Here is a 20,437-nt window from a genome sequence, read left to right on the forward strand (position 1 = left end):
ACTAGAGTCAAACCTCGATATAATGAACCTCGATTTAATAAAATTTGCGATGTAACCAAGTATTTTCACTTCCCGATCTCAGTTCCATTGAAAGACAAGTACAGTCAATGACCGACTTTCCGGACGCCCGATAATTCGGTTGCCGTCACGGCACAGCCACAAGCCCCATAGAGTCAATGTACTGTATAAGAACGTCTGAAATTTCGGATGCCAAAGCTCTTCGCCGTCATATTTTCCAGACATTTTGCCTCACTGCTGGTTCAAAATCGCATTAATAGAGCCCACCACCGCCGCCATTTTGATTATCTCGCCGCCTTGAAACGGCGCTCTCGCCCGTGGATCCACAGGCAGCCGTAACCACCACTGCGGCAACGCTAGGCCTAGCTGCTTTGATGTTCCCTACAAAGTTTCTGGCTGTTCGGTGCCGTGTTTTTACTTGAAAGAATTTGCCGCTGTTGGCAATGGCGCTGACTCCACCGATGGAGTCAGCGCCATAATCCACACCGATGGCAAGAGGTGCGGAAAGCACGGCTCGCTGCATAATGCCTGTTCCCAAAAGCCAGCTTCGCCGCAATACAGCAATGTTACCAGGTGAAGCATACGCGATGTATTGCAGTCAAACATACCAAAAGTGGAAACAGGCAACAGTCACGGGACACCGTATGTATTCTTTAATCATACATGCATGCACCCGCCGTCGCCTGTCACAGTACGAGCCCCGATACCCCTAAAATGTGTACCAGCAGGCCTTCAGAACCATTTGATATTGATATTGCTTTATTTGCTTCGTCACAGTACAGTGTAACAGGAGGCGGAGGGAAAAGCCGTTCAACCATTTCAGACATACCTATGGTGATTTGAGCCCTTGGGGGCAGTAAAAGGCAACCATTCATTTTTTCTGAACTGCCCAATTTTTCGGGCCGTTTTCGCAGCCCCTAGGAATGCACACCTATCTACCTTTTTCTACTAGCGTGCACGTCTCTGCACGGGCCACGCGCAGGGATGCCCGCGCTACATCTTCCATGTAACTAGAGCAAGACGCATTGGTGTCTGCAAATGATGGCATCCTTGGCACGGTACCAAACATACTTTCGGGAAACTAGCGCAAGAAGTGTTAGCACCTACGAACATATGCCAAGCATGCTATCTTATCACAGTGGGGAAATGCTGCCGCCTGTCGATGCGTCCGGTGCTAGTCATGCAATTCATGTAGACACATTCGGTGCTAAGAATATGAATTCCTTCTATGCACTTCATCAGTGGTCAGACTGACGCTCCGCCTGCGTTAACGAGATCAGCCAGCCATGAACAGCGAATGATAAAAGCGGCATAGAATTGAGCAGAAAGCACCGCTACAAATTCGCAAGCCGTATTTGACCATTGTCATGCTGTTGCTTCAGATAGACGAAAGTACAGTCAATGCATGCACAGAATTCTCATGAGCACATCGACTAGGCTTCGCTAGTTTCGGTTTCTCAAAGTGCCGGCGACATGGTCCACGTTTATGCTGGCAACCATGCCGGCGCCGTCTCAAAACAAAAATATTGCTATTTCAGCCTGACTCAGTGGCCATATGCGCTCGTGCAGTCGGAGTCCAAATTACCGTACCACGCACTGTAAAGTGTCCAAAATTTCGGTTCTCTTCCATTAAGTCTACAGGGCTAGTGGTAGTGCCGTAGGACTGTCCAATTAATCAAGCATGTCCGAAGTATCGGTGTCCAAATAAACGGTCATTGACTGTATATCTACAATACACAATAGAATACACAATATGAACAATAAACAAAAAAAAAGTGATGAATGGTTACTGCTCACCTGCGCCAATGATGTGGCTGGGGATGTAAACACTGATGGGCTTCCCCGTTCTGATTGTGCTGCATAGGTTACACAGCTGGCAGCCCTGTTCAGCTGTGCGTTTGAGTCCCGCTCGGTACTTGACCCGGCGCCATACTTGGTTTCCGTTTCCACAAACGTATTGTCACTGGCACAACTGTTTTGATCACTGAAGTGGACATAATCATCATTGCTGTCATTGTCGTTGTCATTGTCGTCATCGTAGTCGTAGTCATCGTCCCAATCGTCGAGGGACCACATGCCGGCGTCGGACTCCTCCGATTCTGACGATTCTGTTGACGAGTCTGACGAGTCTCTAGCTGTGATGAAAAAAAAAAAGGGGGGGGGGGGGGGGTTACACCTGTCTGGTGAGATCAAATGTGCCCCACAAATAGTGTCGTACATCATCGAATGCATGCAGGAACCAGCGATCATTCTGGAATGTACAATGAGTCATGTATGGATGGCAGACACACTTGTTCTGTGAGGATTGATTGTGCTCACTGCTATCGTTGCAACCTAAGTGCTGCTTGTCTTTCCAGGCATGAGTTTGCACAACAAAGAGGTAAATTTCCAACTCCTATAAAACACTGCCTACGGAAGTGTTTAATTCTCCTCAGCCATTTAAATGTGACAATATGGTTGGCTCTTTACTTGCTACCAGGTAAATAAGCTTTGAGATGACGCGTAACGGTTAGGTTAGGCTAGGTCAGATAACACCTAAACTAACCTTACACAAAATGAGCCTCATGGGAAACTATAGACCGCATGACAAGCGATGGCAATAAAAATCACAAGTAATAATATTCAGAGATAGTAAGGCAACAGTATTGGTCAGTGATGTTTTATCAGGAATTTGAAGGAGCGAAGCTGAGAGGGGTCATGTAATGCACAGAGCACATAGCTGAATCACGCTCTATTAGAGAAACAAGAGTGAGCGCTGAGAAAAGAAAAATTGAGTCAAGGGCGGCACAACATTAAAAGAAGCGATGAGAATAAGAAATTTGTGAAAATTTTTTGCACACTGAAATAAATTTCGATTTCAATACCACGGAGGTAACTGATAAAGGACAGGGGTAACTGGAGACCTTAGGGACAGGCCTTTGCACTGAAGTAGAGTAAACCTTCGTTCTCGAACTCTGACATCTCAAAATATCGGGTAAGTAGAAATTTTCTCCCACCACGGTGTCCACTCGCTGTATTTTTCACCCCTTACCTTGAAAAGCTTTTGTGCCAGTCTCCGGGTACCTCAAAATCTCGACTGCGGAAGTACCACAGGAAAGTCACTACTCAATGATTTTTATATTTTGTGTGCATCTGCAGTATCACCAAAATGTGAGAACAGAACCTTGCAACTACGGCAACTTCCAATTAAAGGAGTCAATGAATTTCGGCACGCACCTCGTGGTTGCGCCCGGTTGTACACTTTCGTACAGGAGAGACCCTGACGTTAACTTCAGAGCAGAAGGCTCCTCGGACTGGCGCCTATGGTGCACCAGCTCCTCTCTAAGTGTCCTTTTTTAGTCGGAAAGGAGCATGCTTCTTCAATTTTTTTGCTGCGCCAGCCAAGGCCGTGTCAGAGTGAGAGAGAACAGCCAGCGCCTAACTGTGGGGCCAAAATACACAGCCAACGACGGCTTCCTCTAATAACAGACAACGATCTCAGAGTGTGGTTGTGCTGACGACATGCACAGAGTGCAATTGCAGGAGCTGGAAATATGTCATGACCGCCCATTGTTAGAAACGTGGTGGCCACGACGTAACTTTGGCACCTGCAATCGCCTCTGGGACACGTCGCCAGCAAAACCATCTTTTGAAAGTTTACCGCGACGGTAAAATAGCAATTGGAGTTATCGGAAGTGAATCGTGGTAATGAAAAAAAAAAAAAAAAAAAAACACGACATGGATACACACCTGTGTGGTTTGTGAACAAGCAGGCAGCAGCGGTACTGTTCAGTGGAATCCAGCGAAACGCACTTTCCTCGGGTGGTCTCCACATGGTGGCTGCGGATTGGAATAAAGCCACACCACTTGCATGCAATTATTACATGCAAACAAAATGTCCTGCTCTCTAAACACAATGCACAGTGGCTGCTGTTTGAGGATAAATTCCTTGTAACTTCTGGGCAAAATATTAAATTTACTTCCCGACAACCGGGAACCCATAACGAAGATACAGCTGCTATGGGTCCTTTCAGCGCTTGACATTTTGACTGCGATTGATTCATGAGGCTGAACGTCCAGAAAGAACCCCGGAGCTGTGAGAGACACCATGGTAGAAGACGCCAGATTAATGAGGACCACCTGGGGTATTATACACAATGTATTATACATAACGATTAGAATGCAAACAGTGTAGCACATGATTTTTGCAGAGTAACATTTATTATATAGTCATTGATAATTATGTTTCAAAGCAACAACTTGTAAATCCCACGCAGGCTGCGTGGCTGATTGATACCGAACTCACCGACACACACAGGCTTCTGCCACATGTTAACGGCGGCGAAACTCCCCCTGTGCTCCGCCGTTGGCATTTCAATCACTGTGTATAATACATGGGCATTTTTCTATTTCACCCCCATAGGAACACAGCTGCCATGGCTGGGTAGAACCCACGACCTCACATAATGCCTCAGCCACTGGCATTGTCAATCGCATTGGCACTGGCACAGCCAAGACTGGGTAGCGCTCGACGTGTACATACGCACACCCACGGGTCCCACTTGGAAGCTACCTTTCTTATATGGATGTCACACAGGACACCTTCGATCGCGATTGGCTCCCTTGTGCAGGCTGAGGAAGGGAGCCAATGGTGATCGAGCAGTGCAGATTGAGTGCAATCGCCATCAAAAGTGCCTCGTGTGACGGAGGTATTAGGCAACCTCACCAGTTGCTGCCATTGGAGTTCCTGCATAGCTTAGAATACAAAGTAACAATCCTGAATGGGTAAACAATTCACTGGCACCAATCGGGCGCTGTCACAATTTGTCACGTCATGAGGAGCTGGCTACGATGTCCCTTGCGGTTTACCAAGCGTCAGTTCGTGGCAAAACTGCCTGTCTGCAATTCTGTTTGAGTAATTTACTACAGTAGATCTCAGCCATTTCGACTCAACTCGATTTTTAGGCTTATTCGACCCTGGCCGAAGGTCCTGGCTGGCGCCCATGCATTTCTATAGGTCCAAACTTTGTTATTAACTTATTACAGGTCCTAGAATTTGCCTTTGCCGAATAATTCGAACTGGACCTGACAGCATTCACGCGCCTGACCCCTATAGTGGCCTCGATAGCGACAACTTTAGTGGCAGTGGACAGTGAACGCGTCGAACACGTCAGCTACAGTCGAAAACACGTACAGTATAGACCACTTATAACGTAATCGCTTATAGTGCGGCCTTTTCAGACTCCCGTTAATTTTCCCATAGCACTCCATGTATACACGTATCGCTTATAGTGCGGCTGCCTGGGAGTACGAAAGTCAGCGGAGACGGCGAACACTTCCCTCAAACGGGCGCCCCAAGGAGTGCTCGAGGAAGAAAGAGAGACGAAGTGGAGGAGAAGGGCACGTGGTGCGAACGAACAGCCAGTGAGGCTGAAACCAGAATCTTTAGTGAGAGTCGTGAAATATCACGGCGCGCATAGCGAGCGAGCGCCACAAAACTGCCAACGCTCGCTTCACGATAACGGCAGTAAACGAAACTTCAGGGAGCGGGCGGCGCCGGCACATCACGGCGAAGGGCGCACGCGGAGACCGTGGAATGTGAGGGAGGAGGGCGGCAGGGAAGCGGATTTCGCCTCGGCAACTCCGCCAATTCGGTGGCTCCCCTCGCCCTCCCTCCTAGCCGCCGTGCACGCGCCGCCGCTCCAGCCGGCCCGGCGCCAGCTCGCTGAAGTTTCGTTTTCTGCCGTTATCGGGAAGCGGGCGTTTGCTGGCGTGGGCAGTTTAGTTGGCCGGCCTGGGACAGCGCCGCTGCTTCCCTCTGCGCCGTAGCCGCAGCGTGCAAGGAAGCATAAAGGAGAAAGAAGGGTTCACTGCCATTTTCTACGCGTGGCTACGGTAGCGTGGCTGAGACGTCGGCACGTACACGCATGTTCCGGCGCAATGCAGAATCGGCGACCTTGCCATTTGAGAGAGGGTGAAATTTCCTCCGCATTTTTTTCATTCTTTTCTTTTTTTTTTTTTCGTTCGCGCGCGACATTGAGGGGTCTCTCCTAAGCTTTTACTCTATGGCGGTGCCGGAGCAATGCCGGTCGGAGGGGCTGCTGCGTGATTTCGTTCGAATTAACGAGATTCGACTGTAAATTGAATGCAAACGTTCTAGCCGCATTCCGTGACTGTCGCATACGCGTGGCGGCTCGGTGCACATGTTTTGCATATGTGCGGGCCTTGAAAATTGTTGCTTTGGTTATAGTGCGGTACCGCTTATAGTGCGGATATTCGCGACTCCGGCGACTTACGTTATAAGCGGTCTACACTGTATTTCCAACCACCCCTAAGATTTTCAAGTAATAATCGTAGCTCACAATGCTAACGGTATTTACCCAATTCTAACATGGGTTTTTGTTTTTCAGTAAAATTGAACAGAAAATTGCCTGCACGGTGTTTGTATGCTTTACCTCATAACACCAGTGTATTGCGGCAAAGCTCGCTTTACAAGAAAGTCTGCCATTGTGCAACACATATTAGAACATTGCCCACTTTTCTTGCTAAACAATCAGGTCGCGTTAGACTTCTACTTTTCTTAGGAGCTTTAATGTCATTTCTACGTTAGTTTTCTGCTTTGGACACAGAAAGTGGGGACGTGTTTGATTTGAGGGCATGTTAGATTCGGGCAAATACTGCCAAATGAATCAGCTATGTGTTTTGGTGTTTTTCCTGCATCTTGTTTATTAAAAGTTTTTTTTTTTTCCACCAACCATTTGTTCAGCATTCTTAAAAAGCTATTCATACAGCAGCCATTCTTTCTCGAAGAGCTTGCTTGCTCTAATGTTGTTGAGAGGCTATACATGCAGTTTTAAAATAATGGCAATTGGTGATTGTTGATTTAAAATGATCACTTGTCACTGATGATTTGATGTCTTTTTCAAGCGAAGCTTGTATAAGCTAGCCTGCGCCAGCAATTTAACGCTAAATAAACCAGGTGCTCTCAGAGCTGCATAGGTGGCTCGTGCTCGGCACACGCCGTTGCCACTGCTCCCACGTTCGTCATAGTCTGCTTCCACAGCTGGCTACGTTGCCGCTAATCATTCCAGCGTAGAATTTCACTTCTCTTGTCGTCATAATGGGGAGGCCGTGTTTACGGGGGTATGAGCCACTGCTTAAGGGGGTGTTAGGCATTCAATGTCTAACGTAACGGACAGATTTAATTTTGAAGAAATTTCATGAAAATCCATCCAGAATGAACGCACTCGGGAACAGGCTCATTGTGGACGTGCCGATTATAGCGTGAGGGCTTCTGTTGCGGGAGCGCATTGTTGAGGCCAAACGTCAGCGCCATCTAGCCCACCAGGAACCAGACAACGGTGGTGCACGCCTCGGCAACGCAAGCGCCAACTTCCCCGGTGCGACGGCCAGGTTTCAACGCGAGTTTCTAAACCGGAACTTCGGAGCCAGGTCTAGTGCAGGTGACCGGTTGTGATTCAAGCACAACATGGTACTCATCTGTGCAATTCGATCGGAGGAACACCAAAGAAACAAACGACAAGCTTCGCTTACCCCCATCTCCTCGATGGGGGAGGGGCTACTGTTTTACACTAGTCTGTGCAGGCATTGTACCTAATTACTATACCGAAAAAAATTTATATTCCAGCTGCAAATATATTCATCTGCATATATTTACAGCAGGAAGTCTTAAACATACTCAATGAAGACTTAAAATAGCAAACTGGTGCTCCCTTTGGCTAATGTTTCTAGATGCAAGTACAGTGCAGTCCACTTATAACGATACCACATATAACGATATATCACGATGTAGCCGGTGCTCTTCAAGCTCGACAGCTTTGCACCGAGTCAAAACGAAACAACTGTTGGCCGCAACCGCTGCAAGAAAAACCGTGACTGCTATCGACACGATAATGGACGGCGAGTTTGTGGTGCTGAAGGCACGCGCCCGACGCACACACCGAGTCTGGATGAATTAACTACCATTCGCTTCAACAAATGCCGTCGAAACCGCGGTCGCTATCTATGCGATCATCGATGGCGACTATGCAGTATAGGCACGCGGCCGACGCGCGTACCGAGTAAAAACGAAACCTACTGTTCGCCGCAACCGCTGCGGAGAAAACCGCGGCCGCTATTGACACGATCGTGGATGACTACGCAGTTACGAAAGCCCGCGGCCAGCGCGGTGTTATACCCAGCGGTAAACGCAAGAATACAGGCTTTGAAGACACAAATAGGCTCGAAGCGTTCCAGCGTTGCTGTCATTTACGTACGATTTGAACTGATGGCTGTGGCGATGCGGACTCCGCCGCTTCGTTTCGGTTGGACGCTAGCGCCGTTCTTGCTCTTTTGCGGCGCTCCTCGCTCACCGTGCTCCGAAAGTAGTCCGCATTAACCGATGTGCGACCAAATAAGTCAGAGTTAACGAGAGTTAAATTGCATTGAATTATGCATACGCCGGCCGGCAGCACGTATCTTTTTGAGAAGCGTGCTCGATGCCGCACTTGTCGGCGAGATTTTCCCACGGAAGCCGCATTATAACCGGTATTTCGTCTCCCGCGGCTGCACTGTAAGCAGTATGCGTATACATGGAGTGCTATAGGAAAATTAACGGGAGTCTGAAAATACCGTACTATATCCGGTCCTGCACTATAAGCGGTTACGTTATAAGTGGTCTATACTGTACAGTGTAGACCGCTTATAACGTAAGTCGCCGGAGTCGCGAATATCCATCCGCTCTGTAAGCGGTACCGCACTATAACCAAAGCAACAATTTTCAAGGCCCGCACACATGCAAAACATGTGCACCAAGCCGCCACGCGTATGCGACAGTCGAGGAATGCGGCTAGAACGTTTGCATTCAATTTACAGTCGAATCTCGTTAATTTGAACCAAATCACACGGCGGCGCCTCCGACCGGCATGGCTCCCGGCATTGCTCCGGCACCGCCATAGAGTAAAAGCTTAGGAGAGACCCCTCAATGTCGCGCGCAAACAAACAAAAAAAAGAGCGGTGGAAATTTCACCCTCTCCCAAATGGCAAGGTCGCCGATTTTGCGTTGCGCCGGAACATACGTGTACGTGCCGACATCTCAGCCACGCTACCGTAGCCACGCGTAGAAAATGGCAGTGAACCCTTCTTTCTCCTTTATCCTTCCTCTACTTTTTAGTCACGTGTTAACCTTGCATGCTGCGGCTACGGTACAGAGGGAAGCAGCGGCGCTGTCTCAGGCCGGCCAACGAAACTGCCCCCCACGCCGGAAAACGCCCGCTTCCCGATAGCGGCAGAAAACGAAACTTCGGGGAGCTGACGCTGGGCCGGCTGGAGCGGCGGCGACTGCGAGCACGCACGGTGACAGTCGAAAGTGAGGGAGCTACGAGGGAGGGCGAGGGGAGCCACCGAAGCGGCGGAGTTGCAGAGGCGAAATCCGCTTCCCTGCTGCCCCCCTGCCTCACATTCCACAGTCTCCGCGTGCGCGCTTCGCCGTGCCATGCCGGCGCCACCCGTTCCCTCCCTGAAGTTTCATTTACTGCTGTTATCGTGAAGTGAGCGTTGGCCGGCGTTGGCAGTTTCGTGGCCCTCGCTCGCTATGCACGCCGTGATATGTTCTCGCACTCAAGGTTCTGGTTTCAGCCTCACTGGCTGTTCGTTCGCACCACGTGCCCTTCTCCTCCACTTCGTCTCTCTTTCTTCCTCGAGCACTCCTTGGGGCGCCCGTTTGAGGGGAGCGTTCGCCGTCTCCGCTGACTTCTGTCCTCCCAGGCAGCCGCACTGTAACCGGTATTTCGTTTCCCGCAACTGTACTCTAAGCGATACGTGTATATATGGAGTGCTATGGGAAAATTAACGGGAGTTTCAAAAGACCTCACTATATCCGGTCCTGCACTATAAGCAGTTACGTTATAAGTGGTCTATACTGTAGCTAGATGCGTGCCGGGAACAAAAAGTAAGATACTAAAAATACGATTTTCGGACCCAAGTGGTGTCGAATCGTAACTGCCACCGCTAGCTTTAGTGTCGTTATTTTTGCCTGTGTTGAAAGGCGCGTCCACATATAACGCACTACTGATACAACGATCACCTTTCACAAAACTGTCAAGTTCGTTATAAATGGGTTCCGACTGTATTCGTATTTAATTCGTATTCGAAAATGCTTCTATTTGCCCACCTCTACAGATAGGTGAAGATGATTATCCAATAGGGCTGGCAACAATATATGTGAATGCAACGTGCCATAACCCACGAGTAGATTTGCTGGCACTGAGGAAAGGTAAACTGAGTGCTTGCCGAATGCCTACTGCTCTCGATCGCGTGCCTCGTGCCTTTTCTTGTTCACATCGGGCCTAGCATCCGAAATCGTATCATACGATCGCAGTTTGGCGATCATGAACAGGAACATGTGTTGAATATAGTGGAGAGTATAGAACTAATTCTGAATATATTCAAGCATTTGAAAAGGCTCATGTATAGATTTCCGGTAGAGGCAAAACAGAAACTTAGGACTTCCAAAGGGCGAGTACATCTTCGCTGACTTTGATGTTCGCATTGCTTGCACTGGCATCTTTCTAGTTCTGGGGTCTAGTTTCTAGGGTGTTTGCTGTGTTTTGCACAAAACTGGCACGACTAGCGTGCATGAACTAGTTTCTAGGGTCTAGTTCATGCACGCTACTCGTGCCACTTTTGCTGCAAAACATGGCAAGTTCATAACGCCACCAGACTGCCCTCCCCGTCCTCCGCCTTCACCTACCAGTTCGAGGGTCCTGGTCCTGCTGCGGACTACCCAAGGGGGATTGGGAGGTGCGTAGGTTTCGCATCTCGGCCTGCAGGTCCAGCAGCAACTGATTGTTGAGCGAGGCCAAGTCGCGGAACGTGTACAGCTGGTACAGGTACACGCACAGGGCGAGCAGGCAGACGAGACGGCGGGACAGACCAATGTGTACGCCCAGGGGACTCTGCAATGACCAATGGGGGAGACAACAGCCATTCCCTACAGTTACACTAAAGGAAGCTCGGGCGATAGATTATTTGCCTGAAAGTCTATTAACGTTTTCTGCGAGCCAATATGTCACTTTGCTGCATGGGAAATTGCTACCGAAGGTTCCGCGGATGCTGCTCAATTTGATGTGCCCGCACCAGAACAGACGAGTTGACGTAATCTCCACGTGACCTTCCATCTCAGCCGCTCTCTGTGAACCATCCAGGGCCAATGTCCCGCGAGAGTTATGACAGCCCAAAATAGGTGATGCCAGTCCAATTTTCCATTTTCGTCATTTTCTCAATTCCTTAATAGTACGGAAGCCTAACCTGTTGATCTAGCTAGGATTAATATTGCCCTTTAGTGCCCCTCTCAAAGGCCCAACTGAAACAAAATTTCAGGGCAGCGTAAGAAAAAGCTACTTTCAGATAGTTTGGATATCGAGCAGCATCCGTGCAAAATTTTACGTTTGAGATACAAGTTCATGCGTTGCAAAAGGTTTTCAAAAGTAGAAGTTTTTGATACCAAAACTGGGGAGAGGGGAGAAACAAATGCACCGCCATTACTGCTTGCCAGGAGTGATGCACAACTTGGAACACATAGCTTTGAAGGCCATGTCCTTGCAAGGACATGGCCTTCAAGGATGGGCACTGCCCATGGCTGCTCGAGGCATGCCGGTATTTGCATCACATCCGCTAACCACCACGTACATCTGTCAGCTGCTTAGGTGCCAATTAGAGGCTGCCAATAAGAAAATGAGACAGTCACCAGGGCTGCAGCTTTGCCAAGGTTGCAAGTGGTATATCGTCATCATCATCAGCCTATATTTAAGTCCACTGCAGGACGAAGGCTTTTCCCTACGATCTCCAATTACCCCATCTTGCGCTAGCTGATTCCAACTTGCGCCTGCAAATTTCCTAACTTCATCACCCCACCTAGTTTTCTGCCGTCCTCGACTGCGTTTCCCTTCTCTTGGTACCCATTCTGTAACTCTAATGGTCCACCGGTTATCCATCCTACACATTACATGGCCTGCCCAGCTCCATTTTTTTCTCTCTTACTGTCAATTAGAATATAGGCTATCCCCATTTGCTCTCTCATTTATTACCTCTTTATCGCAGTAAAATATTGAATGCTCTGGATGGCACAGATAAGTACCTCAGGGTGGACCTCTCTAAGAATACGTAGTCCGAGGAATACTACCTGCGCCTGTACAAATGCATGGGTGTGGCCCCATGCATTTGGTCAGAATCGGATCAACCGAAAAATCACATTATTCAGAGTCAAATTAATAGTAGTCTACTGTACATACTATAACAACAGGCTGGCAGGTGGAAAACAGAGAAACTCACATCCGACGCTAGCGGCGCAGCCCGATCAATAGCGTCCACCGAGGCCCACTTGACGATCATCCGCTCGACCAGCAGGTTTATCAGGAAGAGCAGGAGCAGCCAGGGGCGGGCGCCAGCCGTCCGCTTGGAGGCCGTCATGAGGAAGGCCAGGACTGCCGCGATGGCATAGTATCCCAGGGAATGCAGTGTCGCAAACTGGTCCACAAAGAACGCCTGCAAGCACAGAAGCAATTCGTGAGGAGAACCAAGAGAAACAGACAGAGAGCTTGACAAGTTGACTTAGGCTCAGACCTGTCTGCAACTTGCCTGTCGAGATGCGCATGTTTTACAGTGAAGCTGCACAGGGGAGTTCCCACAGCACTTTACGTGCAACAGCGATGACATCTGGCGATGCAGTCGGCATCGAACGTCAATCGGAGAACCGCCAGCAATGCAGCCTGTGTCAGCATCGAGTTTCCCACTAATATCACTAGAGGAAGCTCTGGCACTGCGATTGTTTAACCGCAATAGGAACGATGGTTAGTACAGGGATTTGTCTGATCTTCATGCGTGTGGCTTCAAACGTTCTTGCGGCTTCGTTTACTATGCTTCATCTGCCACTCATTGGGCTAAATTACGAAGCAATACTATATTTTTAAACGTTAAAGGCAATAGGGGTGTGCGCCCATGCTGAATTATTGGGAATAGTTGCACTTACAACACAATATTTTGTTGAAAACGAACAATCTGCCAGGACGAGAAGCCGCTTGAAGCCAGAAGGAGGAAGTTTAGACAAATCCATGTAATGACCACCATTCCCACGCAGGCTAGACCACCATGCTTGCAGCCCCCCTTAACACTAGCGCCACATACCCTCTAGTAATTTTTGTAGGGAACTGCGAGTGTCGAGCCCCAAAACGGTCATGTGAGCAGGGCATGGTCTCGGCCAGTGCAGAGCCAGACATCAGCAGCAGTGATGGTAAGAGGAGGCCAACAACACGACACCAAAGCGGCCATGTGACCAGGTAGTCGGAATGCGCTGCCAGTCACCGGTGTCAGTAGAGCCAGTGCAGCATACAGGAACGTGCAATGGATATATCAGTGAGCATAGAGGTACTAAGCTTGCACATAGCGAAGCGTTTTAAATGACGCAGGTATTGCGAAGGAATTGTGCAGCATGTATTTAGAGAAGTGTTTGCAAAGTCTTGGGTAAATTCTGGGCAGTGGCAAGCATTAGGACATCCGTCAGGTTTAAGAACCCACTTGTATGGCTTCACTGTCTTTCATTTACGAGTTGCTAAGATCTGCATACATCTGTAAAGGTTTCTTGCAGCTGCAATCACAAGCTTTTCCTCAGCACTATCAGTGTTAGCATTACACTGCCACTTTCATGCAAGGTGCACTACAGGTAGCCCAACTCATACAAATCGTGAAAATATCTCACATTCCCCATACATGGGAAGGTGGCCGGCCCAGCAGGTAGCCACACCAGTGACCTCGTTGTGCATAGCAGCAGAGCACCACTGCCACTGAAGAGAAGCCACCTACAGAGTACTGTATTTGCTCGATTTTAACACGCCCTTGACTGTAATAAATATCCAAATTTTCACAGCCATAAATGAAGAGAGATTTGCCTGTGATCACGAACATGCAACCAGCTTTCATATTTCAACGAAGCACAGTGGAACCCCAATTATACGAATTTCTTGGGACCAAGCTAGAGCATCGTATAATCCGGGCGTTATATAATCCAACCAACAAAGGTTATGCCTAAATACATGGTCTCACATGAAACAGTTGCGAAGAGCTTCAATTTAAAGTAGTATAGGCTAATATACTCTGCAGGGCTCAGACACCGAAACCACTAAAAAAGCAAATGTAAAGAGTATACTGCATTGCAGGCGGCAGTCACGCTTTATTGGCGAGATTTAGCATACTGTGTACCCCAATCTGAAAAAGAATGTTTTTTCAATCTACAGACTTTAAAAAGCTTGGTCATTTTCTTTGAGCCACGCAGCAAGAACTGTACGGCAATGGACGGCCGTATATGCTAATGTCTCAAGTGACGGGAGCAGGCGCTGCCGAGAGATAGAAAGCGCAATGGGACGGCAACGAAGGAACAAAGGTGGGTGGCAACTGTGCGGTGTGAAGAGGGGGAAGGTCAACAAACGAAAAACAAACTATGAGAAGGCAGCGAATGCGAAGGAAGGAATAAGGAAGCTAGGAAAGAGGCCGGAAACCAGTCAGGAAACCAGCTTTCCGCATGTGAAGGCGCGCTCTCCCCTCCTTGATGGAGGGGACGGCGTCGCGAGGAAGCTGCCGGAAGCTGGCGATTCTCACAGGGGTCTGCCGTTGGGCTTGCAGTTTTGCACAGGCCGTCGAATGAGAAAGGATGTGCGTACTCTTTTTGCATTGTATAATCTGAGTAAATGCATTGTCTTTATGGGGAATTTGCCAGGACTGCACTAATCCACCGTAAAACCTTGGACGTCGCAAAATTGTAAATTGAATTACTGGGGCTCCACTGTATAAATGAAATACTCTTGTTGGTTCAGTGACCATTTCTTTACGATAACACAGAGACTAATGGAGGTTTGTTCTCACTCAGAAAAAGAATATTTATTGCATCGAGCTGCAGCGACCACCACCGTTGCTGTTGGAAGCCTCCTTATAACTATCAACAACCCAGAGCCTCAGATGAAGCGAATGGCAGATCAGGCTTCGATGTTCCGACTGAGACGGCACCTACAGGTCTCTTGGGACAAAAGCAACCCATGCATGCTGCACTTCAAACCATCAGAGAAAGAAATCCAGCACCGTGCAAGTGCCTCTTCAGTGCTGCTGACATGACTGCTAATAAGCACAAGAATTCTCTACTAAAAGAGACCATTACGCTTCTTGGCCTCCATGGCTGGTCCTTTGATTGCATCCACACGAGCTTGTCATTCTTGATATCTACATTCACGCAGAGTGTCGCTAACAGGCACTTATTGATTCAAATATAGCATGGTTTGCTTTCCTGCAATGCTTACACACAACAGTTACCAGTCTTGCTGATCCTTTTTTAGTTTATGTATGCAAATCCCAAAATTCAATTATTTGATAAATTCATCAATAAGAAAGTTTGATAGTTTATTCAAAGTTTTTTAGTCAATGCCCAGCCCTAAGTGTTACCATTACTACTGCTCGCATTAATACAAGCACGTCCACCTCACTGCACGGTCCACCTGAAAGAGACCCCAACGTGAGCCCCAACCACGCTTCTTCACCTGCACGTAGGACAGGCGAAGCAGGCTCGTGTCGAGCATCTCCCGGTGCTCGCGGAGCGTCGAGTGCGCGTTGGCCAGCTCCTGCCTGAGGTGCTCAGTGTTGGCAAACATCTGCTGCTGCCGCCGCACCAGCTGCGCCTGGGTCTCGGCCGCCCGCCTGAGCTCAGCAGTGGCGCGCACACTGGATGCACCCAGCTCGGTAATGGTGCGTGCCGCCTCAGCCTGCCACTTGCGGCTGCGCAGGAATGCGCATATCACCTGCGAAACACACACATGGCCAAGGATTACACTTCAACACATGGCATGTTGCATCGGCGATTGACTGATTCACTCATGGGGTTTAACGTCTCAAGGCAACATTAGGGCTATTAAAGATACCTTATTGGAGGCTTCCAAGTCAAGTTTTAACCCACCTGGGGTTCTTCAACGTGCAGCTTAGTATAAGTAAACAAGCATTTTTTTGCATTTTGCCTCCCATCACAACCACACCACGGTGATTGGGAATCGAACCCATTATCTCATTATCAGCAGCAGAATTCAGTAGCCATTAAGCCACCACAGCAGGTGGTGTAACGTTAGTTAAGATTGCAAAACAAACCCCAATTTCTACCAGTTATAAGAAATTCCAGAGTTAGCGGTTATGCACACGGTTGCGTGTTTTCGTCTCGGAAGATGACGGCCCTTGTTGGCCAGTCTCGTCTACTCGTGTCAGAAATCCCAACCACCCATTATTGCCTTGGCTTCCCATTTGCCCACAAACATGCAACTAGCCTTTTCCGCAAAATCTGTCACGTTCAAAAAATGCCGCCGATTTCACCTGCCTGTGTGTGGGTGAAGAACTGGGTGTACGAGGTGGCCAGGGGCTTCTCGAGGAATTGTGCCAGAGCTGGGCAGCGTGACAGTGGCTGGGAGTTGGGACACCGAATGGGCGGCTGGCCCATCTTCTCCAGGAAGCAGCTTGTGAAGGCCAGTGCGAGCCGACCCTGCCCCACCAGTCAAAGAGGATGGCATAACTATTACACCAGTGCTTTCTAAACTGTACTACTACACAATCCAACCCTCCACTTGTAAAAATATATACGTAAGTATTGTCACATTAAGTATTGTAATCAAGGAGTACAGGAGGCATATATCTAAAGAGATTCCACGGCTACCTAGGTTCTCCACAAGATAAGTAGATAGTTACCGATCAAGAAAGGGGCCAGGCAAGGAGACACAATCTCTCCAATGCTATTCACTGCATGCTTAGAAGTATTCAAGCTCCTAGCCTGGGAACTCTTAGGAGTGATGATCAATGGCAAATATCTTAGCAACCTTCGGTTTGCAGATTACAGTCCTGTTCAGCAACACTGGGGACGAATTACAACAAATCATTGAGGACCTTAACCGAAAAATTGTAAGAGTGGGTTTGAAGATTAATATGCAGAAGAAATGTTCAACAGCCTGGCAAGAGAACAAGAATTCAGGATTGTCAGTCTCTAGAGTCTGTAAAGGAGTACGTTTATCTAGCTCAACCTAACCATGAGAAGGAAATTTACAGAAGAATAAAAATGGGGTTGGAGTTCATACAGCAGGCATTGCCAGATCCTGACTGGGAGCTTACCACATGCAAACTTTGGCAGATGCCCTGAGACAAGGACAATTCGCGAAAGTGTACTTAAAGGTGTGAAAATGAACTTTGATCAAGCCGAAGACCACGAAAGCTGTATTATGGACAACACATTTTATAAGTCACTATTGCAGTATCTCTATGGAATGGGTCTGCATGCTTGTATTTAGTACATGAATGGGAACACTGACATCCACCAGTACGTAGCATGAAGCTACAAAGGAAACCCACACGGGTTTCTTTTGTAGCTTCGTGCTACATACGGGTGGATGGCAACGTTCCCTTTAACAAACCTTCCTCCACCCTGCAGAATTCCGCAGCACCAATTTGCCTTACATTTAGTTTCATAGTGATGTTATGCCACATGGCAACCCAAGTGGGGAGGGGGAAGACAAGCTCTTCCAGATAGTCAATTCTAGTCAAGACGCACTAAGAAGACACATGTTAAGTGTAGTGCTGTGTCGTGTAGAACCAGAACCTGGCAGCTGCACTGTCACTTCATGTCACGAACATCACCCTCCAGCCCAGTTCAACATCTCCCCCCCCCCCCAGCCTTGCACCACTTCCCGGTTCCTATGCAACACTGTGTGCTCTTCAAGTTCAGTGTTCGAGCAGCAACACGAAAACTCCTCTCGACTGAACGAGATGTATCATAGTCCCTTTCAAAAAATATGTATATATATCGTGCAAATCCCACAAGTACATTGCGCCGTGCTCCCTGAAGGACTGTGTCTCTTTCCTCCGTTAGAATCACCATATATAGAGAGCAAACACGACTTCTTCCGAGGCACGAAATGCCGTGGGGGGACGGGAGGGAGGGAGGGGAGGCGACGTTTGGCTGCGGCACCAAATGTATATTTATATAAGAACGTTGCGAGACGAAAAGGTAGGTAAGATTTCCGACGCTGCTCGACGAGTGTCCCATTCTGATTTCGTGGAAAACCTCCGAGCCGCCCCCAGAGGCACCGGCAAAAGTCACCAACGCCACGCGCGTTCGGTGCGAACGCGGATAAAACGCCGACGACGTCAACAACAGTTCTGCGCGTTGCTGGTGCTGCTGCATGTCCAAGTTTACACAGCTGATAAAACTACTATCCTTACTCCGTATAACTCTCTACTAATTTGCTATCGCAATTGATGCTTCACCTTTCGGGTGAAACCGCGACAACGGGAATCAATGCCACGCAAAACATTTTGCACATAACCAGAGATCTAGCCCCGTTTGGCGTTCCACAATGTGTTACCAGATAGCGCAAGATGTCCGTGTAGGGCGAGCAATTGTGCGCGTGAATGTACGGGATAACGGCAGAGTGACAGCACGACTTGATGACGACGGCATCGAAAATAGTACAACTGATTTACTGTGCTCTTGTGATAAAGCACCACAAGCTGTTCCATTACGACCCCTACTTTATGAAGTGGTGTACAAGGAAATGGGAGCAGACCAGATAGCGCAAGATGTCCGTGTAGGGCGAGCAATTGTGCGCGTGAATGTACGGGATAACGGCAGAGTGACAGCACGACTTGATGACGACGGCATCGAAAATAGTACAACTGATTTACTGTGCTCTTGTGATAAAGCACCACAAACTGTTCCATTACGACCCCTACTTTATGAAGTGGTGTACAAGGAAATGGGAGCAGTACGATTCTTTGACTGCTATTTTACTTAAACTGGTTAAAAGTTTCTGTAACCTTTGAGTTGCCTAGTAAATCTGCTGCCTTCAGCAGAATGTCACACACCACTCCTAGTTGTCTCGACCCCTAACATGGCAATACAGCATTAAGAACATGATAGTGCTGAACACATAGTAGTCTTGCACACAGCGACATTTCACTAATTAAAAAAAAATCAATAATCTATACTGAATAAACGTCTACATGATCCCTATGCGAAATAAAATGTTAATACCTTTGTGAATCTTTGTGTGCTCAAATTCGCAGGCCAGCTGGTTTTCTTCATTTAAGCTAATCACAGCAGGCGTGATGACGCAATATCGACAGCGGCCAAACGCCCAGAACCGGATCCACTGACCAGCGTAAATGTCGAAAACAGCAACCTATGCCATCACAATCAATGCTTACTTTAACGAACGTAAAGGCATAGTAATCACTGATCTCGATGCAAACCTATCAATTTGTCATTGTGCTTACTCTAGAGAAGCCACGCCGATTGTTTGAGGTTGGTTGAGACAAGACGGAGGTATCCACTCAACCTCTTGTTCCATGCGGTCATCCTGAACTGCACATGGTATTGTGTGTGCAATACCCCCCCCCCCCCCCCCTGTTTTTTTTTTTTTTTTTCCTACCACTCAGTTCATGGCGGGCCCGCATGTTGGTGTATTCCGTATTCTACTGTAGGTAGTAGCAACAACAGTATGTATGACAATCGTTCCCATTCCGCTCCACCACGATTTCCTTGGCTTCAAAAGAACAATAGAACCCTTCAGTAACGGTTCCCTCTGTATTACGTCTATCGGCGAAGCGGAGGCCGACGCATGATAGAATAGCACTTCTGCACTGTGTTGTGCGTCGCACAGCCCAACGTGAGTAGCGCGAAGCACATGCTCGCGACCGTAGCGCCACATGCTTCACACCACGCAGCTTAAGAGGCCCCGCGCGAAACGACTCGGCAATGCAAATAATCGAGCGGGATATCAACGCATACCTGCAACTCCTCGGTGAGCTCGTCACAGCCCCGTTCCAGCCGTGCGACCGCCTCACTCCAGCACGCGCCGTACTCGGGTATCTTGGCCAGCACGGCTTTGTACTGACGTTCGCCTTGTTCGACACCGCTTGGAGCCACGAAGGGTAGCCCGTCGGGCTCACCCGTGGCCGCAAAGCAGGACACCGCTACTAACCACGCCAGAGAGACGTGCCAGGCCATTACCAGACTCGGTTTTTAGCGACAATTAGCGATGCAAGAAAACGATACCTTGTCGACGCCGGTGCCATCCGCGTTCGAAACGGACGCCCGCGAGTGCAAAGAAATGAATGATGATGATGGTGATGAAGACACGGATCGCTAGGCCACTGTGGTAGTTCTTGTTTCGGTATTCGGCCTAGCGGTCGAGCCGAGCCGTTTGCACCATATTTTTTTTTTTTTTCTAAAACTGAAGGCCGCGCAAAGAACTGCGTGTTTTCCTATTTTATGATATGCCTCAGGGCATCGGTGAGAACGAGCAACCGGACGCCGACGCTCTGCTTGTACCGGACCGTCAGAACTCGCAGCCTAGACCGGCATTGTAGAACT

General features: G+C 48.5%; 1 protein-coding gene across 1 annotated transcript in view; it reads right to left on the reverse strand.

Annotated features, from left to right (window-relative positions):
- The window catches only part of LOC119453418 (uncharacterized), a 31,940-nt gene extending 11,785 nt beyond the window's left edge, over positions 1-20,155 (reverse strand). The window contains exons 1-7 of the mRNA XM_037715446.2: positions 19,853-20,155; positions 16,397-16,558; positions 15,576-15,833; positions 12,328-12,540; positions 10,748-10,952; positions 3,748-3,837; positions 1,816-2,153 (exon numbers count right to left, since the gene is read on the reverse strand). Coding sequence (XP_037571374.1) covers positions 1,816-2,153; positions 3,748-3,837; positions 10,748-10,952; positions 12,328-12,540; positions 15,576-15,833; positions 16,397-16,558; positions 19,853-20,071 — 1,485 coding nt within the window. The 5' untranslated portion in view covers positions 20,072-20,155. The remainder of the gene's footprint in view (positions 1-1,815; positions 2,154-3,747; positions 3,838-10,747; positions 10,953-12,327; positions 12,541-15,575; positions 15,834-16,396; positions 16,559-19,852) is intronic.
- Positions 20,156-20,437: the final 282 nt, after the last annotated feature.

The sequence above is a fragment of the Dermacentor silvarum genome, chromosome 5 (assembly GCF_013339745.2).
Source record: "Dermacentor silvarum isolate Dsil-2018 chromosome 5, BIME_Dsil_1.4, whole genome shotgun sequence".
Lineage (NCBI taxonomy): Eukaryota > Metazoa > Arthropoda > Arachnida > Ixodida > Ixodidae > Dermacentor > Dermacentor silvarum.